General features: G+C 41.8%; 2 protein-coding genes and 1 long non-coding RNA gene across 3 annotated transcripts; 2 read left to right on the forward strand and 1 right to left on the reverse strand.

Moving 5' to 3' along the window:
- Nucleotides 1-1,798: 1,798 nt before the first annotated feature.
- On the forward strand, nucleotides 1,799-3,904 carry LOC139422123 (uncharacterized). Its single transcript, XR_011635710.1, has 4 exons — nucleotides 1,799-2,016; nucleotides 2,272-2,341; nucleotides 2,800-3,077; nucleotides 3,284-3,904. It is a non-coding gene; the product is annotated as an uncharacterized lncRNA (long non-coding RNA).
- Nucleotides 3,905-4,537: 633 nt separating this feature from the next.
- Nucleotides 4,538-12,772, forward strand: LOC139422140 (vesicle-associated membrane protein 1-like). The gene is made up of 5 exons (XM_071173296.1): nucleotides 4,538-5,298; nucleotides 7,020-7,170; nucleotides 8,790-8,948; nucleotides 10,080-10,131; nucleotides 10,814-12,772. Coding segments are annotated over exons 1-5 (381 nt in total). The 5' UTR covers nucleotides 4,538-5,296; the 3' UTR covers nucleotides 10,831-12,772.
- LOC139422130 (tapasin-related protein-like) lies at nucleotides 12,702-17,953 on the reverse strand. Its single transcript, XM_071173285.1, has 9 exons — nucleotides 17,475-17,953; nucleotides 17,083-17,295; nucleotides 16,683-16,958; nucleotides 16,264-16,464; nucleotides 15,830-15,997; nucleotides 13,913-14,016; nucleotides 13,482-13,710; nucleotides 13,155-13,222; nucleotides 12,702-13,011 (listed from the first exon to the last, which is right to left on the reverse strand). Exons 1-8 carry the CDS (start codon nucleotides 17,518-17,520, stop codon nucleotides 13,155-13,157), a joined length of 1,305 nt encoding a protein of 434 aa, XP_071029386.1. The 5' UTR covers nucleotides 17,521-17,953; the 3' UTR covers nucleotides 12,702-13,011.
- Between the last annotated feature and the right edge of the window lie 1,989 nt (nucleotides 17,954-19,942).

Genomic DNA, 19,942 nt, shown 5'->3' on the forward strand with positions numbered 1-19,942 from the left:
ATGGAGAGAGAGAGAATTAGAGGGAGCACACTTAAATTCACACAGGACACCAGATAAGACAGGATAATTACACCAGATATAAAAGACTGACCCTAGGCCCCGGCACATAGATTATTGCAGCATAGATACTGGAGGCTGAGGCAGGGAGGGGGTCGGGGGACACTGTTTACAGTGCATTAGAAAAGTATTCAGACCCCTTGACTTTTTTCAAATTTTGTAAATGTTTTAAACAAACTATTATATTAATCTGACTGCCCATGCAACTGTTCTCGTTGCTAGACAACCAAGTTACTCAAGTAAAAGTGAAAGTCAGACAGTAAAATACTACTTGAGTAAAAGTATAAAAGTATTTGGTTTTAAATATACTTAAGTATCAAACGTAAAAGTTGAAATAATTTAAGATTCCTTATATTCATCAAAACAAAATGTATTTGTCACATGCACCAAATAAAACAGGTGCAGACCTTACCGTGAAATGCTTACTTACAAACCCTTAACCCTCAATGCAGTTAAGAAAAATAGAGTTAAGAAAATATTTACTAAATAAACTAAAGTAACACAATAACATAACAATAATGAGGCTACAGTATATATAGGGGGTACAGGTACCTAGTCAATGTGCTGGGGAACAGGTTAGTCCAGGTAATTGAGGAAATATGTACATGAACAGAAGGGGTAAAGGGGCAAAGCAGACAGACCAATTTTCTTGTTTTAAAATGTATGGATAGCCAGAGGCACACTCTAACACTCAGACATTATTTACAAAAGATGCATTTGTGTTTAATGAGTCCGCCAGAGGCAGTAGGGACGACCACGTGTTCTCTTGATAAGTGCACGAATTTGACCATATTCCTGTCCTGCTAAGCGTTCAAAATGTAACGAGTACTTTTGGTTGTCAGGGGACATGTATGGAGTAAAAATTACAATATTTTCATTAGGAATGTAGTGGAGTAAAAGTAAAAGTTGTCAAAAATAAAAAAAATAGTAAAGTAAAGTACAGATACCCAAAAGAACGAATTAGGTAGTACTTTAAGTATTTTTACTTAAGTACTTTACACCACTGAGTACACTGTGTGTGCAGAGAATAATTCCAAAAAGCCAGTTATGTGGAACAATGATACACCGGGCTATAAAGTCTCAATAAATGCAGCTATTCTTCTCTCAAACTGTTTAGTTTGAATGTTTTGGTTTTTAAATACTTGGGCTTGGATTTTTAAATGCATTTATTTTATTCAATTTCTTATCTATCCACAAAACTAATTCATATCACAAGTTATTATTGATAGGCTATCTCCTCTGCCATATTACATGAGACATTCTTTATATAAACATTCCAAAATGGCCTTTCCTATACATTGCACTTGTGCAAATGCTTTGTAAACCCGGCCAGTAGATTTACCAAAATCATGCGGCATCCTGCAATATTTTCATAACATCTGGGCGTGCATGAGTATCAGAAGTCAATATAGGTGTAGGGCCATCAATGGAATGTTGTTATATTTTTTTGTAAAACGTGTTTTTCATTTTTATTTTCCGCTGAAGGACACTGACGTCAAAGCAGAACTGAAAATTAGACCGAATTAATTTCTGCTGCGCTTGCTTCTTTGAAACAGACGCCCCTTATTCCATTCAGCTGTTTTTGTTATAGTAAGACTGAAACAACACAGCGTGTGAATGTGTCTTCATAGTGTTTATGCGTATGTGGTGGGTGAAAATGTATGAAGTGAATGTATCCACCTAGTGGATAAAATGTAGACTACAGTAGTTCAGTTTGTAGACCTACAAAAAAAGAGAGCCCTATGAACAGATAATTGTTGATGCGGATGTTTAGGAGTTCTACGTTAAATGCGCGTTGCATCTTGGGAATCGTAGTAACATGGAGGTGCCCGTTTTTCACGCATGACTTTATACATGTCGAAGCTTTAAAACGTGAATTTCGATTGTCTTTGATTTTATTATTATATTAGATTGACGAATACAAGGTCATAAAGACGTGCAACGCTTCGGGGAAACACGGTATTGCCTGTTTGCTACGCTAGCTTGTTGAGCTAGCTTTGCTAGGTCAACTTGTAGGCAAAGAGGAACAGCATTTTATTCTAGCTAACATTACCTCTTGTTTTTGCAAATATTGTACAAAACTAGTAGCTAGGTAATGTTACTAGGCTGTAGCAATATGTTGATCGTGTAGCTGTGTAATTTCTTATTTAGTTAGCTAGCTAACGTTAGCTATTTTACCTTTCCAGAATGATTGACGACCTCTGTGTATTTCAGGTAAGCTATGTCTCTGTTGAGAGGGTTGCTGAAGGCTTGCCACTCCACACAACCAGACAGTGAAGCACTGGTAGGTAAGATTAGCACTGGTAGGTACATTGCAATTCAGATGGAATGTTTTGTAGCTGCGGTAGGTTGCCTAGTTGTTAGAGCGTTGTGCAAGTACCCGAAAGGTTGCTAGATGGAATCCCGAGCTGACAAGGTAAAAATCTGTTGTTCTGCAGTTAACCCACTAGGCTGTCATTGTAAATAAGAATTTGCTCTTAACCTGACTTCGTTAAATAAAATACAAATTTCATAATGATAGGCCTATTTTGCGTGCTCACAATTTTCCAACCAGGGCCCTGTGAATTTGATACGTCGTAACAAGAAGTTTTAATGTGTGTACTACAAACAGGACACTGATACATTAGGTGTCATACAATTGTTGTTTATACTGTAGCATTAGTCAGTATTATAGTTCTTGTCAATTGAAGTCTATTGGTACTGAATGTAGCCCAGCTAATGAGATCAAAATGTGTGTTTCAGGTGTGTGCTGTCCAGTCCATATGAATGCCATTCCTGAGCTGAAGAAGGTGGACTGAGAAAAGGAGCATATTTGGGGTTTATGACAACATAGGAATTTTGGGTAACTGGGAAGTTATCAGTTTCAAATCATAGCTCATTTGACCTGATGTCAAGACATTGAGTTGATGCATAACTTTAATATCTTTATGAAAGTGCTGCCCAGTCTCTTGGGACTCGAACCATTTCAGCAACATGACGCTGTCCTCTGGACTAACTTAAAATCTACTCTTGGTTACCAGGTAGATATGAAAATGGACACATGCTGAAAATGTCACTTTTGCCCCCCCCCCCCCCCTCCCCCCCCCCCCCTAAAAATGTAATGTAAGGCTTCTACCATATTGCCAGTTGATACAAAATGGTACAGTGATGTTTTTTGGGGGTTAACCAAAACACACACACACACACTGCTATAACAGGCTTTACATCTCCAACGTGTTGTCTGTAGGTGACTTCAAAGCCCACCCTAAGGACCTGATCGTCTGGCCGGTCTGTGTGAAGGGTTTCTGTGGCAACGAGCTGCAGTGTCTGACGAGGAAGAAGATTGTGGGGAACAGGATGATGACACAGGACAAACACGACATGGAGAAAAGGATCCGCTTCCTCTATCGACACTTCAACCGCTTTGGGAAACATCGCTGATCTGATCTGGGACTGAGCGGTCTGGCTAACAATGCTAAACGACTACTGTACTAACAACCTGCCCACTGGACCACATTCAGACTCTAAAGAGAGAAATGTGAGCTACTCAGTTATGCCACTTAGATTTATATCAGCCCCTTATACCATTTGGTAGTCACCTTTTCTTATATCCATATTGGGGTAAGAGGAAGCTGATTGCAATTTGTTTTTTTTACTTTTGACAGCTGGAAAATGTTGGATTAATTTAGTATTGTTGTGAGCACTAAATCAACACTCAACTGTAAAATACATATTTTGAACCATTATGAACCCCTAGAAGTGGAAATATACACAAATGTTTGATGCTCTATGGTCTGTAAATGTTATCACATTGGGGACTAATGTAAGTAATGTTGTGGGTATAATAATAAACAGAAGCTTGTCATTACATTTTGAGTGATTTTATTGTAAGGCCGCATTAGTATTTGACCTAAAGGTAGTTAGTCATTTTGACCTAAATTGTTGATCCATGTGACTGTGCCAATAGCAGTAATTTATAAAGTTATATATTCAATAATCAATCAGTTGACCAGATATTAATTTGACTAAGCATTCTCCATATTAAATTGCCCCACGGCCTGGCTAGCACGTTTTCAACGCAACCAATGGGGCTATATTGCTCCATACCGCAGCTCACTGCTGTGCAGTAATGTTCGCACTGCCTCCCATCTCGCTTTGTATTCGTGGACCAAAGAGGAATAACCTAGTTGTGGTCATGATGAACCTGGAATAAATCAAACATTGGGCCAGGGAGCTATTATAATATGGAGAGAGTAGTCTATAACTGGGGGGTAGTGAGAAGCCTAGTCATCCGGGTAGAGAAAGGAGCACTTACAAGCCGGAGCGCGTGAGGGGGTAGCAGAGTCAACATTCTATACCAAGCAATGTACCGCAGTATCGTCCTGCCGCCCTATCCGACACAGAGAAAACTGCAGTACTGCAAAGTGTGGAGAGAGAGAGGGGAGCACAAGAAAGAGGGGGTTGGGAAAGAGGTACCGCACCATCGTTATGAGTCCAACTGGAGAGAGAGAGAGGGGAAGGGGAGCGACGCATTATTGCAGTATAGTGCCATCACACACACACAAACGAAACTTGTGCACAAACCGACACACAGATACGCTTCCACACACTCGCCGGGAGAGGGGGAACAACGGTGGTGTTAGATAATTCTGAAACTAGACCACGGGAAAATAGTGAAATTATATAATTGGGTAATGTAAAGGAAAGTGAAATCAGTTGTGTTTAGCTTTTGAAGGGGAACGTGCAATCTAAACAATTGGTGTGATTTTGAGCATCTCGACTCAGCATCTTTGGAGTATCACGACTTCTCTTGCATAGATTTATTATTTAAAGAAATTCGCCAAGCATCCTTGGATTTATCCCTTATGGATTTTACGAACTGAAATTGAGAATCTGTGCATCACCCGTATTCACTTTCAACCTCTTATTCCGCTGCCTTTCTTCGAGCGAATTATTACCCGACGCTTGCCTGGGTATTGCGGTACTTTGGTGATGACTTGCGGTGCTAAAGCATTGCTTTGAGGTTACTGCATCAGCTTCTGCATTCGTTTGTTATTAACGCATCATTTTAATCAGTCGAGTCTCTGAGGTTCTGGATATTTTTTGGACGACAGCAGAGATTTTTCCCATTGCTTTTTTGTGATTTCGCTTTTTTATTTTTTACTTCAGACCCTTCCCCCTTTCGTCTCTCGCGTTCTCTCTCTCTCTCCCCCCCCACCGCTCACTGACAGTGAGTCAGTTCCAAGCAGCTGCATAGAAGATGTGAGTATCAATGCAGGGCTTCCTCTTTTTTACTTATTCTATTCATTTGTTCAATTCACTAAACATGTTTTATTCTAATATGTTGAGTATTTATATCATGTTGTCAGGCTCTTTCTATGCTCTATTGATTTGTTCTAGCTTAATGTATTTTGCTGACGCAAGTCTTTTTCCGTCACAGCATCTCTGAATGATGGATCTCGTCTACTGTAGTTGATTACCCTCAGTCCTTCTGGGCTTCAAAATAAATTCATTTTTTGCTTGATTATTTTAATTAAAAATTGGCTTATTTCAACTGAAATTATGTTTTCTTTCTTTATACCATGGGTTTTGTACCGTATGGTTCTAGGGACTTCCAGGTTATCAAATGTCTGTGAAGTCAAATCAATATCAATGTGAACTGATTGGTCTGAGATGTTTGTCTTCTTCTCCGGTTACAGTAGGAAATACAGTAGGGTACTACAGTAGGGTACTACGCATGACATCTGGCATGAGACTGTCCTGCACCTGCAGTATAGAACAAGTTCATGCCTTTCAAATGATGGCTATATTCTTCATATTCATATATATATGGTGGATGGAATGGTTGCCTCTACTGTATATTTGACTAATTTCAATAGTCTGAGTCAGGACCAACACCCCCAGATGAGTCCATGGAGGCTGTCTGTGTTAGAACGCTCCCCCTCTCACCCCTCCCCTTTCCCTCACCACCCCTCCTCCCCCTCGCTTTACCCTTCTGAACCAAATTAGTTGTTTGCCCCATCTTTTAACCCTTCTTAGTTTTCTCTCTATTCTCTCCTTTTATTCCCTCTCTCCTTATCCCTCTCTCTTACTCTCCCTGTTCTCTCCAATCTCTCCTGTTCACCATCTCTACAGCCCTCCTTACTTTTCTTTTGGCCTTTCCTCTCATCCTCCTCCTCTTCTTATCTCCCTCTTGCTTAATCTGATACTCTCTCTCTTTCTGACTCTCTCCCCCCTCTCGCTCTTTTTCTTTCTCTCCCTCTTTCTGTCTCTCTCCCATCTCTCTCCCATCTCTCTCTCTCTCTCTCTCTCTCTCTCTCTCTCTCTCTCTCTCTCTCTCTCTCTCTCTCTCTCTCTCAGGGAGGCATATATGTACAATTCTGACTTTATCCCCTTTATTCTCCTCACCAACAGCTCTTCTCCTTTCTGTACCTCATCATTCATCTTTCTTCCTCTCCCCCATGCGGCATCGCATTAGTGAAAACCAAGACTGTTCTCAGGGCATTCTACCAATATTCTATGAAAGTCATTTCTGTTAGTCAAAACCGGCAGACCTGCCCCGAGAACAGTCTTGATTTCTACAAATGCGATACAGCCTCTCAAATACTCTTCCTCTCCCTCTTCCCCTCTCTGGCTTCCAATTCCGAACCTTTATCTCATATCCCTTCTTTCCTCATCCTCCTCCTCTTTCCCCTCTCCTCATTATACTTGCCCTTCTGTGCTTTTGAACTTTTAATCTGAATCGCTTTTATCACTGAGTTCTGTTATCAAGGCTTTTCTTGTTTGTTTTTTTGTTTTAGTTACAACACCTCTAAAATGCAGTTGTTTCAGCTTGCTCATGACTGCTAAATTACTGTAATGTAAAAAAAGTCTTACCCTTCCTCATCTCCCCTCTTCTCTTCTCCCTCCTTCCCCCTCTCCTATCCCTCACACTTCCCATCTCTTCTCCTCTCTGTCCCTTCCTCCTTCTCTCCCCTTCCCAGGTCTGCCCCAGATGCTGCTCCCCCAGCTGGACCTCCCGGAGCCCCAGGGGCCCCAGGAGCAGACGGAGCCCCAGGTGGAGGGCCCCCACCCCCCCCTCCCAACACCTCCAGCAACCGCAGGCTACAACAGACACAAGCCCAAGTGGAGGAGGTGAGCTAGTGTGACACACACGTACAGTACCAACCAACCTGCTCCTGGCTTCGATACCATGCTCCTAACAGTACTCCCACTTGTGCCAAACCATATAGTACAACATTTTAAACTACAGCAAGTAGCTAGCTTGTCAATCTGGGATTGACGTCACAGCGTGAGACAACTAGCAGCAATTAGGCCAGATCTGGGCTGCATTTCCAGTTGCTCCCTCCTCTCTGCACTCGTTCACTCTCCTTGGTGTAAGCAACAGCGCCACCCAGTTTCCCCCATTTTGCTTTCATCTATCCAATTCAATGAAATAGGGGAAGGGGGGGAAATGAGGGCAGAAGTAAAGGACCAACCTTCTGGAATGAAATGTGATCATGAGTCAAGCTGTAGAAACAGAGCTAATAGAAAAGGAAAGGACATAGATTGTTTCTTTGTGACATTCTTTGATTGTTGGGAAATCTAAAAATAGAGTAGCATAGTCTACTCTACTCTACTCTACCATGCAGTTTGATTTGTTTTACGATTTATTTCAGTAATGCTTTGGCTATGCAGTCTTCGTCAGGGTGTGGCTTTCTGGGATCAACATGATATTCCATCGACCTGACAACATGAATTTGTTATTTTATTGATGTGTGTTTGTGGTGTGTGCATAATGAATGAAACGCTGAGAAATGTTGTAACAACTATTCCAAAATACAATACCCACGACAACAATTTGGATAGCATACTATACAACATGGCTAGCATATGATACAGCATGGCTAGCATACGATACAACATGGCTAGCATACGATACAACATGGCTAGCATGCGATACAACATGGCTAGCATACGATACAACATGGCTAGCATATGATACAACATGGCTAACATGCGATACAACATGGCTAGCATACAATTACAACATGGCTAGCATATGATACAGCATGGCTAGCATACGATACAACATGGCTAGCATACAATACAGCATGGCTAGCATACGATACAACATGGCTAGCATACGATACAACATGGCTAGCATACGATACAGCATGGCTAGCATATGATACAGCATGGCTAGCATACGATACAGCATGGCTAGCATATGATACAGCATGGCTAGCATACGATACAACATGGCTAGCATGCGATACAACATGGCTAGCATACGATACAACATGGCTAGCATACGATACAACATGGCTAGCATATGATACAGCATGGCTAGCATGTGATACAACATGGCTAGCATACGATACAACATGGCTAGCATATGATACAGCATGGCTAGCATACGATACAACATGGCTAGCATACGATACAACATGGCTAGCATGCGATACAACATGGCTAGCATACGATACAGCATGGCTAGCATATGATACAACATGGCTGTCTATGATGATGTTTAATATATTCTATTTCTATGGCCAAAGTTATGTTAGCTATTAACATATAGAAAATAACATGGGTGATCAATTTATCTTAGTAATGGACTGCACTGCAGCTTGGGAATGGTTTCATGCTGTATTAAATTGTGTGATGTGGACTTCTATGGCTTGGGCTGTCAGTAAATTCCTCCTCTCCTCTCCTCTCCTCTCCTCTCCTCTCCTCTCCTCTCCTCTCCTCTCCTCTCCTCTCCTCTCCAGGTGGTGGATATTATGCGGGTGAATGTGGACAAGGTTCTGGAGAGGGACCAGAAGCTGTCGGAGCTGGATGACAGAGCCGATGCTCTCCAGGCCGGGGCCTCCCAGTTCGAGAGCTGTGCAGCCAAACTCAAGAGCAAATACTGGTGGAAAAACGCAAAGGTAATGACAGTGATCAATGATTATATTGTCATTCACATTAGCAGACACTTTCATCCAAAAGGACTTAAAATGAACATATTCAGGAGAATTGCAAGGTAATGGTAATATTGATCATGATAATAATATGGTTATTTAGCCAACTCTTTCTATCCAAAGTGACAGTGTACTGTCATATATTCAAGTTAACATATATATCCAGTGTACTCTATGTGGCCCATGGGGTATTCATTCAGAGCCACAACTGTGGTGGTGTTGCAACGCCAGTACCATGCTACACCAACCAGTACCATGCTCCACCAACCAGTACCATACTCCACCAACCAGTACCATGCTCCACCAACTTGACCATGCTCCACCAACCAGTACCACGCTCCACCAACCAGTACCACGCTCCACCAACCAGTATCATGCTCCACCAACCAGCACCACCCTCCACCAACCAGTACCATGCTCCACCAACCAGTACCACGCTCCACCAACCAGTACCATGCTCAACCAACCAGTACCATGCTCCACCAACCAGTACCATGCTCCACCAACCAGTACCATGCTCCACCAACCAGTACCATGCTCAACCAACCAGTACCATGCTCAACCAACCAGTACCATGCTCAACCAACCAGTACCATGCTCCACCAACCAACTGAGCCATTGAGGTGCAGGGTGCTGAGGCGGACACACAGCGTCTGTCCCTGGAATGCTGTCACCCCCCTTTCCCGTGCACTAATCCCCTAATTAGCGTCTGTGAGCGAGAGGAGCGGCGCTCCGGGGAATGGGGAAATAGGGAGGCTCTCACTGCAGAGTTTTCTCTACATGCAGTTATTCTTATTAATTGCACCAAAAATACACTGACTGGACACAAGGGAGTGTGATGAAATGTTACGCTCTGCTTTTTGTGTTTGTCATCGTGCTGGGTTGGTGTGTGTGTGTGTGTGTGTGTGTGTGTGTGTGTGTGTGTGTGTGTGTGTGTGTGTGTGTGTTTTTGGTCAGCAGGACTAACGTTAATCCGCAGCGACTTCACCCCTGAATAAAAAATGTTTTATCATCCTGAGGAAAATCTATCAGGTTTATTAACTAGAAGAATAGAAGAATAAAGAAAGCCTTTAACTCTCCATTTGCTTTTCTTTCCAGATGATGATCATTATGGGTATCATTGGAGTTCTTGTGGTCGGAGTCCTTTTCTGTAAGTACCATTATTCACTTTCCCCTATTACCATTCATTGATACCCACTCGCATGTAGCAAGTTAGACGGTTTCTTCACGTCTTTTAAACTTCATTTGGACATTTCTTGGCATATGAATTCTTGTGTAGATGACTAAATGAATGTCCATACTGCTGTATTGCATTAGCGGATACTCACACTGCTCTCAGGGAAGGTCTGCCAGTTTTGACTAGCAGAAGTTACTTTTCGTAGTGGTTTAGGAGAATTAACGTAGCAGGTTAGGATAATTAGGTAAAGGTTAGGAAAATGGTTAGGGTTAGCTAAAATGCTAACACTATCTAGCTACAACCAGGCCTGTCCTGAGAACAGTCTTGGTTTCCACTAATGCAATTCTGAATCCATACTAGTCAAGTTCAGTAGATGTTAAGGCGAAGGCCACAGCTATAATCAGTGTGCACTTATAACAGGCCCAGGTCTGCCCTGCTCTGACGGTCTCCTAGTGCCTACTCTTATGTCAATAATTCATGACAACGTATTACAGTAAATGATTGAAACAGTATAAGTCCTCTGTTACCAGTCATTCAGCAGAAACAACACGTGTAGATGTAGTCCACTGAATAGAAAATATAATTATTCTCCCTATCCCCCCCTCTCTCCCTCCCCCTCTCTTTATCTTCCTCTCTCTCTCCATCTTTCTCATAGTGTACTTCTTCTATTGAGTAATCCCAGCGTGGCAGGACACAGACATGAGAGCGGAATAGGAGAGAAGAAGAAAACAAATCGACACAAATCCAAACTCCAGTCCCGCCCCCTTTTCCTCCACACCAGGTCTTCCATCTAGCACTTAAACATGACGCTAGTGTGTAGATGTTGTTGCTCTCTTTTCTCTTTGTCCTCCTGCCCTTCCCTTCTCTTTGATCCATATTTCTTCCTCTGTTTTGGCGTGCTGTCTCACTCACTCTCTCCTGCCTCTGCGTCTCATACATTATTGAAGTGTGCAGTAGGGAAAGAGAGAGAGAGATAGAGAGAGAAAGCAGGAAGAAGTGAAAGAGAGAGAGAGAGAGAGAAAGCAGGAAGAAGTGAAAGAGAGAGAGCATCGAGAAAGAGGGAGTGAGTGCAATGAAAGAGCGCAGCAGTTCTTTCTATCCGCCAAAGCTTGTTCGTGTTACCTTTTGGAGAGCATACCACATTTGTAAATTGATACTGACATACAGTACCTAACAACCCCTCCTGATCCCGTACCTCATACCACTACCATTATAAACACTACTTACTAATACAAGGTCATGTTTAAGAGTATGATCATTTTGTCATGTGTGTGTGTGTGTGTACTTGTGATCCAAATCAGTGTAGCCAGTAGCTTTTTCCAGGGTTAGTTGATGTAGGCCTTGACGGGCATTCCTGCCTTTTCCTTTACCTCCCTCTTCCTCTCACTCGCTGACTGTGGTGTTTAAGAGAGAGATAGAGAGAATAAGAAAAGCCAGGAAGGATACTGGAAAAGGCAGAAACCACTTTTGGGACACTGACTTTTAGTATATCTTTATTCTTGTACCACAGACAGACAGACGGACAGTTAGCTAGATTGACATTGACAGACAGAAACAGACCGTCTGTACCTACATAGAGTATTCTTTCAGGAGTGCAGACAAAAGTCTATACAGCATTAACTCTCGACACACCTAAAGGCAGGTCTGTGTAATAAAACTGCATAGTACATTTTTGATTGATTAGTGAGCAGCTTTACTGTGTTGTGGTTGTGTTCAGACACTCTTGTACGTTCTAGTAGAGAGGGTACAGGGTTAGGGAGGAATGGTTCAATAGACTGTCCCTTATCTGGAGAGGACATAACCAAATAACCCCCCAAATAACCCACTTCCTGCACATCAAACCAACAAAAACACACACTGTTATCTACAGTAGACTTTAGGCTGTTACCTACAGTATCCAATAAGCCCAATGGAAGTAGTGTTTGTGTCTTACTTGACTTGCATGGCAGACGATGTCCATAGTTTTGCCTATTTGTGTGACCTATGTATCTGCCATTTCTGAAACTTAACTGCCGATTGTACATTTATTTTGTTTGGTTTAGTGGTTTTCAGGACCTGTGTATAGGCTACTGTATCTATGCGCTCAATTAGTAACTCATGCGTATGCAATGCAATGAAGCTCAAGAGTTTGCCAAATTTTTGTTGCTCACATGCTTTCAAAAGAACTAATACACAACCAGAGAACAATGGTTGCTACAGTAGTATTCTGACGGGGAAAAAACGATAACCATAGTACCGTACAAGTAGTACCATAAAGTACTTCATCTTTGCCAGACTATTGCTCCTGAAAATGTGTTTTTTAGTAGGTTTATATTTTACTTTTGGTGTTGGATATTCCAGAAAATATAATTTTCCTCTCAATGGTTGATAAAGAGGGACTGTTTGACACATTGTAAAAAAAAATATGAAAAACATTAGCTATGTGTAAATTGCATTTATGAATGAAAATAGTGGTGATTCCTCAAAACAATGATCTAATAATATCGTGCAATAATATTATTAGGTAAATAAATGATACAACATGATAATACTGGGAGAGATACAACTGGATCGTGAGAATTCTTTAAACGCATGCTTACCACTTGATGCTAATAAAGAAAATCATCAACATGAATGTTTTCATCATTGACGTGAAAATGAACAGGTATAATCCCACACCGTCTCTCCAGATTCAGAGAACAACACCAATGATACTATCCAAGAAAACATTTATTTGAAGAAAATGTACAACTGTTTATAGTACAACAGTAATTCACATTACAGCAACTCTTTAAGATATTGGTTTTCAACAGCTTCAGGTGCTGTGCCTCTGCGACCCTGAAAGAATCCAGGTCTGTGAATTAGGTCGGAACTCTTTGCAAGGAAAAAAAAAGAAGAAAAATGTATTACTTGTCTGTTTGGACAGAAATTTGCTTCGCATCTCTAGGCTACTGTTGTCATACTACAAACAATAGTTAAAAATACAAGGAGGTCCATAGGGAGCATGGGGAACTTACCTATTTCATCACTTGGTAGAAGAACAGAATGGTGATAACCAGAAAACCCAGGACCATCCAGTAGGAATCTGTAACAACAGGGAACCGTTTGGACTAATATGAATGGACACCATTTTGTTTCTGCTCAGGTTCTCCCAATGACTCACAGTCAGCAGGCACCCAACAGGAGAAAACATTTAGCAAAAGAGCAGTATCTGAACCTGCCTGATAAGAACACTCATTATATTTTAGTTGTCCATTCACGCCTAATGAACGTGACCCATCAGCAATGCTGATGTTCACCTAATTTCCTATTGTCCTCTCACGCCTGTGTCTGTAGCAGCTTACCTGGCTCAGGTGTCTCTACTGTCAGGCTGAGGGAGAGGGGTGTGTCCAGGGCCGGGTGGGTCACTCTGCAGGTGACCGTGGTTCCAGGGGGGAAGGTGGAGGGGTGAAGGGTGAGGTGGGAGGAGATGGACATGGTCCTGTCGCTGTGCTGCCGATGGCTGGAGAGAGACACCTGGTCTGATAGGACGCTAGGCTCTGAGTCTGTAGAGGAGACGGAGAACCACTCCATCTGAGAGAGAAGAGAGTCTCAGTATAATGTCTGTAATATTTAGGATATTAATATTATAAGTGCTGTACGATGACCTACCAATGATCTTCTGATTTCATTAGAGGTATGATCGCTGTGTGCTTGTGTGCTAATCACTTTGTAACAGTGGTATCTGTGAATATGAATGACTGAATATTTAATTGGTGGACCGCACCAGACACACCTGGACATCCAGAGGGTAGTAGTTCTTGCAGTGGCAGCTCAGTTTCTGGGGCAACTCATCCCGAAATACCAGCTTCTCCTCAGAGAGAGAAACATGAGGAGGTTCTGAAGACAGAGAGACTTCGTATTTAGATGTGAATAGTGTGCACACTATGTCACACATGACATAGACACCTAATGTAATAAACACATGTTCATATGTGTAGAGAAATAATGTACATTTGAGTCATTCAGCAGACCCTCTTATCTAGAGCAACTTACAGGAGCAATTAGGGTTAAGTGCCTTGCTCAAGGGCACATTGACAGATTTTTCAAATTTTCGTCTCGGGCATTCAAACCAGCAAACTTTTGGTTACTGTACCAACGCCACCTGCTGCCTATGTAAAGTAGAGGTCAACCGATTAATCGGCAGGGCCGATTACAAGTTTTCATAACAATCGGTAATCGGCATTTTTGGACGCCGATTATGTTGCAATCCACGAGGAGACTGCATGGCAGGCTGACCACCTGTTACACGAGTGCAGCAAGGAGCCAAGGTAAGTTGCTAGCTAGCGTCAAACTTTTCTTACAAAAAATAATCAATCTTAACATAATCACTAATTAACTACACATGGTTGATGATATTACTAGTTTAACTAGCTTGTCCTGCGTTGCATATAATCAATGCGGTACCTGTTAATTTATCATCGAATCACAGCCTACTTCGCCAAACGGGTGATGATTTAACAAAAGCACATTCACAAAAAAAGCACAATCGTAGCACCAATGTCACAAGTTATAACCGAAACATCAATGCCTTTCTTAAAATCAATACACAATATATATTTTTAAACCTGCATATTTAGTTAAAATAAATTAACGTTAGCAGACAATATTAACTAGGGAAATTGTGTCACTTATCTTGTGTTCAGTGTAAGCAGAGTCAGGGTATACGCAGCAGTTTGGGCCGCCTGGCTCGTTGTAAACTGTGTGAACCATTTCTTCCTAACAAAGACCGGAATTAATTTTCCAGAATTGTATATAATTATGACATAACATCGAAGGTTGTGCAATGTAACAGCAATATTTAGACTTAGGGTTGACACCCGTTCGATAAAATACGGAATGGTTCCGTATTTCACTGAAAGAATAAACGTTTTTTATTTTTTATTATAGTTTCCGGATTTGACCATATTAATGACCCAAGGCTCGTATTTCTGTGTGTTTATTATATTATAATTAAATCTATGATTTGATATTTGATAGAGCAGTCTGACTGAGTGGGGGTAGGCAGCAGCAGGCTCGTAAGCATTCATTCAAACAGCACTTTCCTGCGTTTAACAGCAGCTCTTTGCAATGCTTGAAGCACAGCGCTGTTTATGACTTCAAGCCTATCAACTCCTGAGGTTAGGCTGGCAATACTATACTGCCTATAAGAACATCCAATTGTCAAAAGTACATGAAATACAAATGGTATAGAGAGAAATAGTCCTATAAATTCCTATAATAACTACAACCTAAAACTTCTTACCTGGGAATATTGAAGACTCATGTTAAAAGGAACCACCAGCTTTCATATGTTCTCATGTTCTGAGCAAGGAACTTAAACGTTAGCTTTTTTACATGGCACATATTGCACTTTTACTTTCTTCTCCAACACTTTGTTTTTGCATTATTTAAACCAAATTGAACATGTTTAATTATTTATTTGAGACGAAATGGATTTTATTAATGTTTTATATTAAGTTAAAATAAGTGTTCATTCAGTATTGTTGTAATTGTCATTATTACAAATATATATAAAAATCGGACGATTAATCGGTGTCAGCTTTTTTTGGTCCTCCAATAATCGGTATCGGTTTCGGCATTGAAAAATCATAATCGGTTGACCACTAATGTAAAGAGACAATCAGTCACAAGTGTTCTTAGAGGGACTCACGTGTGACGTGTAGCTGTATGACCTGCTGGGCCTGGTACAGTCCAGTGCTGACGGTGCAGATGTAGGTCCCCTCGTCAGATACCTTCAGTCTGGCCAGAGTCAGAGACGCATTACCCTGCCCCACCAGCAGGGCGGCATCCACGCTCGAACCCTCCCTCTCCACGTGTACTGAAGGAGGAAAAAACGATGCGAAACAGAGTATGATGAGGTGAAAAATAGGTCAAATTTTCATAGTAATCATTCAGTAAACCTCTGGGTTCCTAGCTATGACAGCAGTAACACATTCTTCGTTTCCATCTCTGGGTGGATAATAAAGTTGGAATGTTGACCATGGAGGTCCTAATGCACTTTATGTTGTGATGGTAAGTAGACCTAACTCATCCAACACTTATAGCACCATCATAACTACTTAAATAATGCCTTTATTCTCTCACCTGCTGGCCCCTCCTCTGTCTCCGTCTGCCCCGCCCTAATCTCCAGCACTTTCCTCCCACTTCCTCTGTGCTGCAGCCGCCACTCAAGCCCCAGCTCCCGCCCTGGGGGTGGGGCCTGCTGCCTGAAGCCACAGTCCAGGAGGGCCATGCCCCCTAGAGGAGCGGAGTGGGACTCTGAGCGAGAGAACACCAGGAACACCACTGGGGAAGACAAGGGAGAGAGAAAGAAGGGATTATGGAGAAAGAAGCAAGTGAAAAGTAGAGAAAGTGCAAAATACTAGAGAAAGAAAGAAGGGTGATAAGAGAAGATGCGGATGAGAGAATGAGAGAGTAACAGTGTTATACATCATTACAATATGACATGTCTGCTCTACAACAGGCATACTACCAGAAGCATTATAATAACCTCCTTGTCTCACCCTCAGTCAGCAAAGTTCCTGATTGGCTGAGGGGGAGTTCCAGTTTGCTCTGCATGAGAGCTGGACGATCTGATTGGTCCAGTGGCAGTGTCTGCAGGACCAATGTGAGGCTGAGCCCACCCCCCTCTATCTGCAAGGAGCCAATGAAATAGGCTGGTTCTGTGGAGCCCTCCTTGGCATTACGAGGGAAGTAGCGGCTGATCTCACATGTCACTTCCTGCTCGTTACAGTCAGCGTGGAGCAGCAGGTCTGCCTCTGGGATCTCAGGAGACTCAACTGTCAGAAAGCAGAGAGGGGTGGAGGGAGAGTGCAGGAGAGGGATGGTGTGAGGGAGAGAGAAGGCAAGGTAATTCCATCAGGTAACTCTGCTGTACAAAAGAGAACCTGATAATGAACCAACCTTTAGCCTCCAAGATGATGTTGTCAGGATCGGGGACAGCAGGAGGGTTGAAGGGGGTCAGAGTATCAGGTGAAAGATCAGGGGTCACGGCCAGGTCTCTGAGGACAAGTGTTGCTGGGGTGCGGCTGAAGAGAGCCCCACCTCCCATTCCCCCCATCCCACTACCCTCCTCCACCAGAGAACATGACAGCACCACGTCTGCTCCTCCCTGGCCTAAGAGAGGGAGAGAAGGGGAGGAGGAGCATGAGGAGTGAGAGGCGGGGACAGGATCGAGAGAGAGGCACGGGAAGAGGTCATAAGGAGCAGGAATGTGAGCATAGGTGACTAATGTCCAGAATATACAATCATTTCATGTTTAGAAAATGTCAGAAGTGAAGAAAAACAATTCTTACCAGAAACGCATGTAATCAAATATCCAAAAAGCAGGATTTCAAGCATCTTTCCAGTAGTTTTTTATTCAACAGTAATTACTGACCATTCATAAATATACAGAATAGACCCCTAATTTCACAATTTAATTAATGACCACGCTCGAAACCAAATACAATTTAGAGACAGTTAAAATGTTAGGCTGTTATACAGTGAAGTTACTTTCACTTTTGTTTGGAGGTAAATCAAATAAAGCTACAAATGGTTAATTAAATGTTCACGTAGAACGTTATTAGTTTGACATAATAAGAATGATCAGACCTATTGATTTATCAAACATCGATTAATAGATGCCATGTTTCCAGCGTGTATTTTTCTTATTGCGTTCTAAGTTGTTTTCAGCGTTCGAAGCAGGTGCGTCATTGCAGAATTTAGAGAAGCTTTGCTGAATGAAAGTGAAAGAGAGTTGTCCATTTTTCAGCATATCCTCCAATCACACAGCAATAACCTCATCCCTCATTGGTGGCTAAGATAAAATGTGTGTCCGTAACAGAGCACGTGAGCGTAGTTGCACCAAGCCAATAGATGGCGCTGATGTTATGTGTATTTGAGTGTTATACTATATAGTATGAGTGAGCCAAATTAGGCAATACTTACTATGCACTGAATGGAGCTGTATGCATGCTACACAATGATGCTGAAGTAAATACATTCTAATCAACATTACCTTGCTCTTGTATAGAACAAACAAAATACAAAATACGGCGCACATGTCCTTTCCAACGCTCTGCTAAAAACCGCGCCGCGCTCACAGGGGAAAACATTCGCTCCATTCATTAAAATACAATTTAACCAACACCCATCGATTTTTTTTGTGACTACCTGGACCTACCATTTGGTTTTGAACTATTAAAATCAAACTATATGTATTTGAACGAAAATTATTTGAATAAACATGAAAAGGTGATTGCAAGAAGTACACATCATTTCAAAAAGGGATCTCCTATGGTGACAGCCGAAGAACCCTTTGGGAACTTTTTTTTCTAAAAGTGTATGGGTAACTATGGGCCCTGGTCAAAAGTAGTGCGCTACATAGGGAATAGGGTGCCATTTTAGACATAGGCACTCTTTGCATAAGTTAACTAAGCCAATTTACTCCATACACACACCAGACCTCAGTTCAAATGGAATTTGAAATCATTTAAAATACTTTAGCTGGGCATGATTGAGCTTCCCTGGTGCAATGGAACCAATGAAATAGTCCCAAAAGTGCAAATCCCACTTTATACACCAACGTCTGGCTCTTGCATACGCACAAAGTATTTCAAATATTTAAACTACTATTTGAACCCAGGTCTGACACACAGTCTCCTAGCATCAGTCAGTGTGTTAAGTAGGCTACATTAGCTCCAAGGAGCGATGAGTGATGATGGTTGCTGTAGACAGATGGCCAGAATTACGGTTACACATTATTTACGACAGCCATCTCTCTCTCTCTCTCTCTCTCTCTCTCTCTCTCTCTCTCTCTCTCTCTCTCTCTCTCTCTCTCTCTCTCTCTCTCCCTCTCTCTCTCTCTCTCTCTACACCTCTCTCTCGCTCTCTCTCTCTCTCTCTCTCTCTCTCTCTCTCTGTGCAAATAGGCTGTGATTTTTGTAGGTATTTTTCTTAAAACTGCATTGTTAGTTATTAAGGGCTTGTAAGTAGTATTTCACTGTTGTATTTGGCGCATGTGACAAATACAATTTCGATTTGATTTGACTTAGAATTAAATACTAATTAAACGAAAAATGACTTATTCGTGCCTTTGAATTCATTTTTAGAAACACCAGTTTGGCCAGTCTGTGGCTTCTGTCTCATGTGATGGTGCCTGGAGAGCAGGTCAGCAGCAGTAAATATCCTCTCCATACTTGTAGAACCACTGGGGATGCTAAACACCCTGTTGGCCGCCCCAGGCTGGGCAGAGATGCAGAGTTGTTTGAAATGTTTTCTATAGGTAGGCCTAAAGGTTTTAAGGCAAAATATGCCAGGCCTATTGGGCCAAAATCATTATGGCCTATTGTATTGATAATAGAACAAAAATGTACGAAACGTTTAAGAAATCATTTTTTTTTGTTTATAAATACTTTGATACAATGACACACTTAGTTATCTATCCACCTCGTTCCTTTCTTTTAGCATGCGCACATAGTAAGTATGCCATCATGCTTTTGGGATATGTGTCTTTTCAGATTCCACAATGATTCTTAAGTTGTGGACATTAGATCACTACACTCCCTCTCTTCTTTGTTTCTGGACATTACATCACCACACTCCCTCTCTTCTTTGTTGTGATCATTACATCACCACACTCCCTCTCTTCTTTGTTGTGGTCATTACATCTCCACACTCCCTCTCTTCTTTGTTGTGATCATTACATCACCACACTTCCTCTCTTCTTTGTTGTGGTCATTACATCACCACACTCCCTCTCTTCTTTGTTGTGATCATTACA

This window comes from Oncorhynchus clarkii, chromosome 2 (genome assembly GCF_045791955.1).
Source record: "Oncorhynchus clarkii lewisi isolate Uvic-CL-2024 chromosome 2, UVic_Ocla_1.0, whole genome shotgun sequence".
Lineage (NCBI taxonomy): Eukaryota > Metazoa > Chordata > Actinopteri > Salmoniformes > Salmonidae > Oncorhynchus > Oncorhynchus clarkii.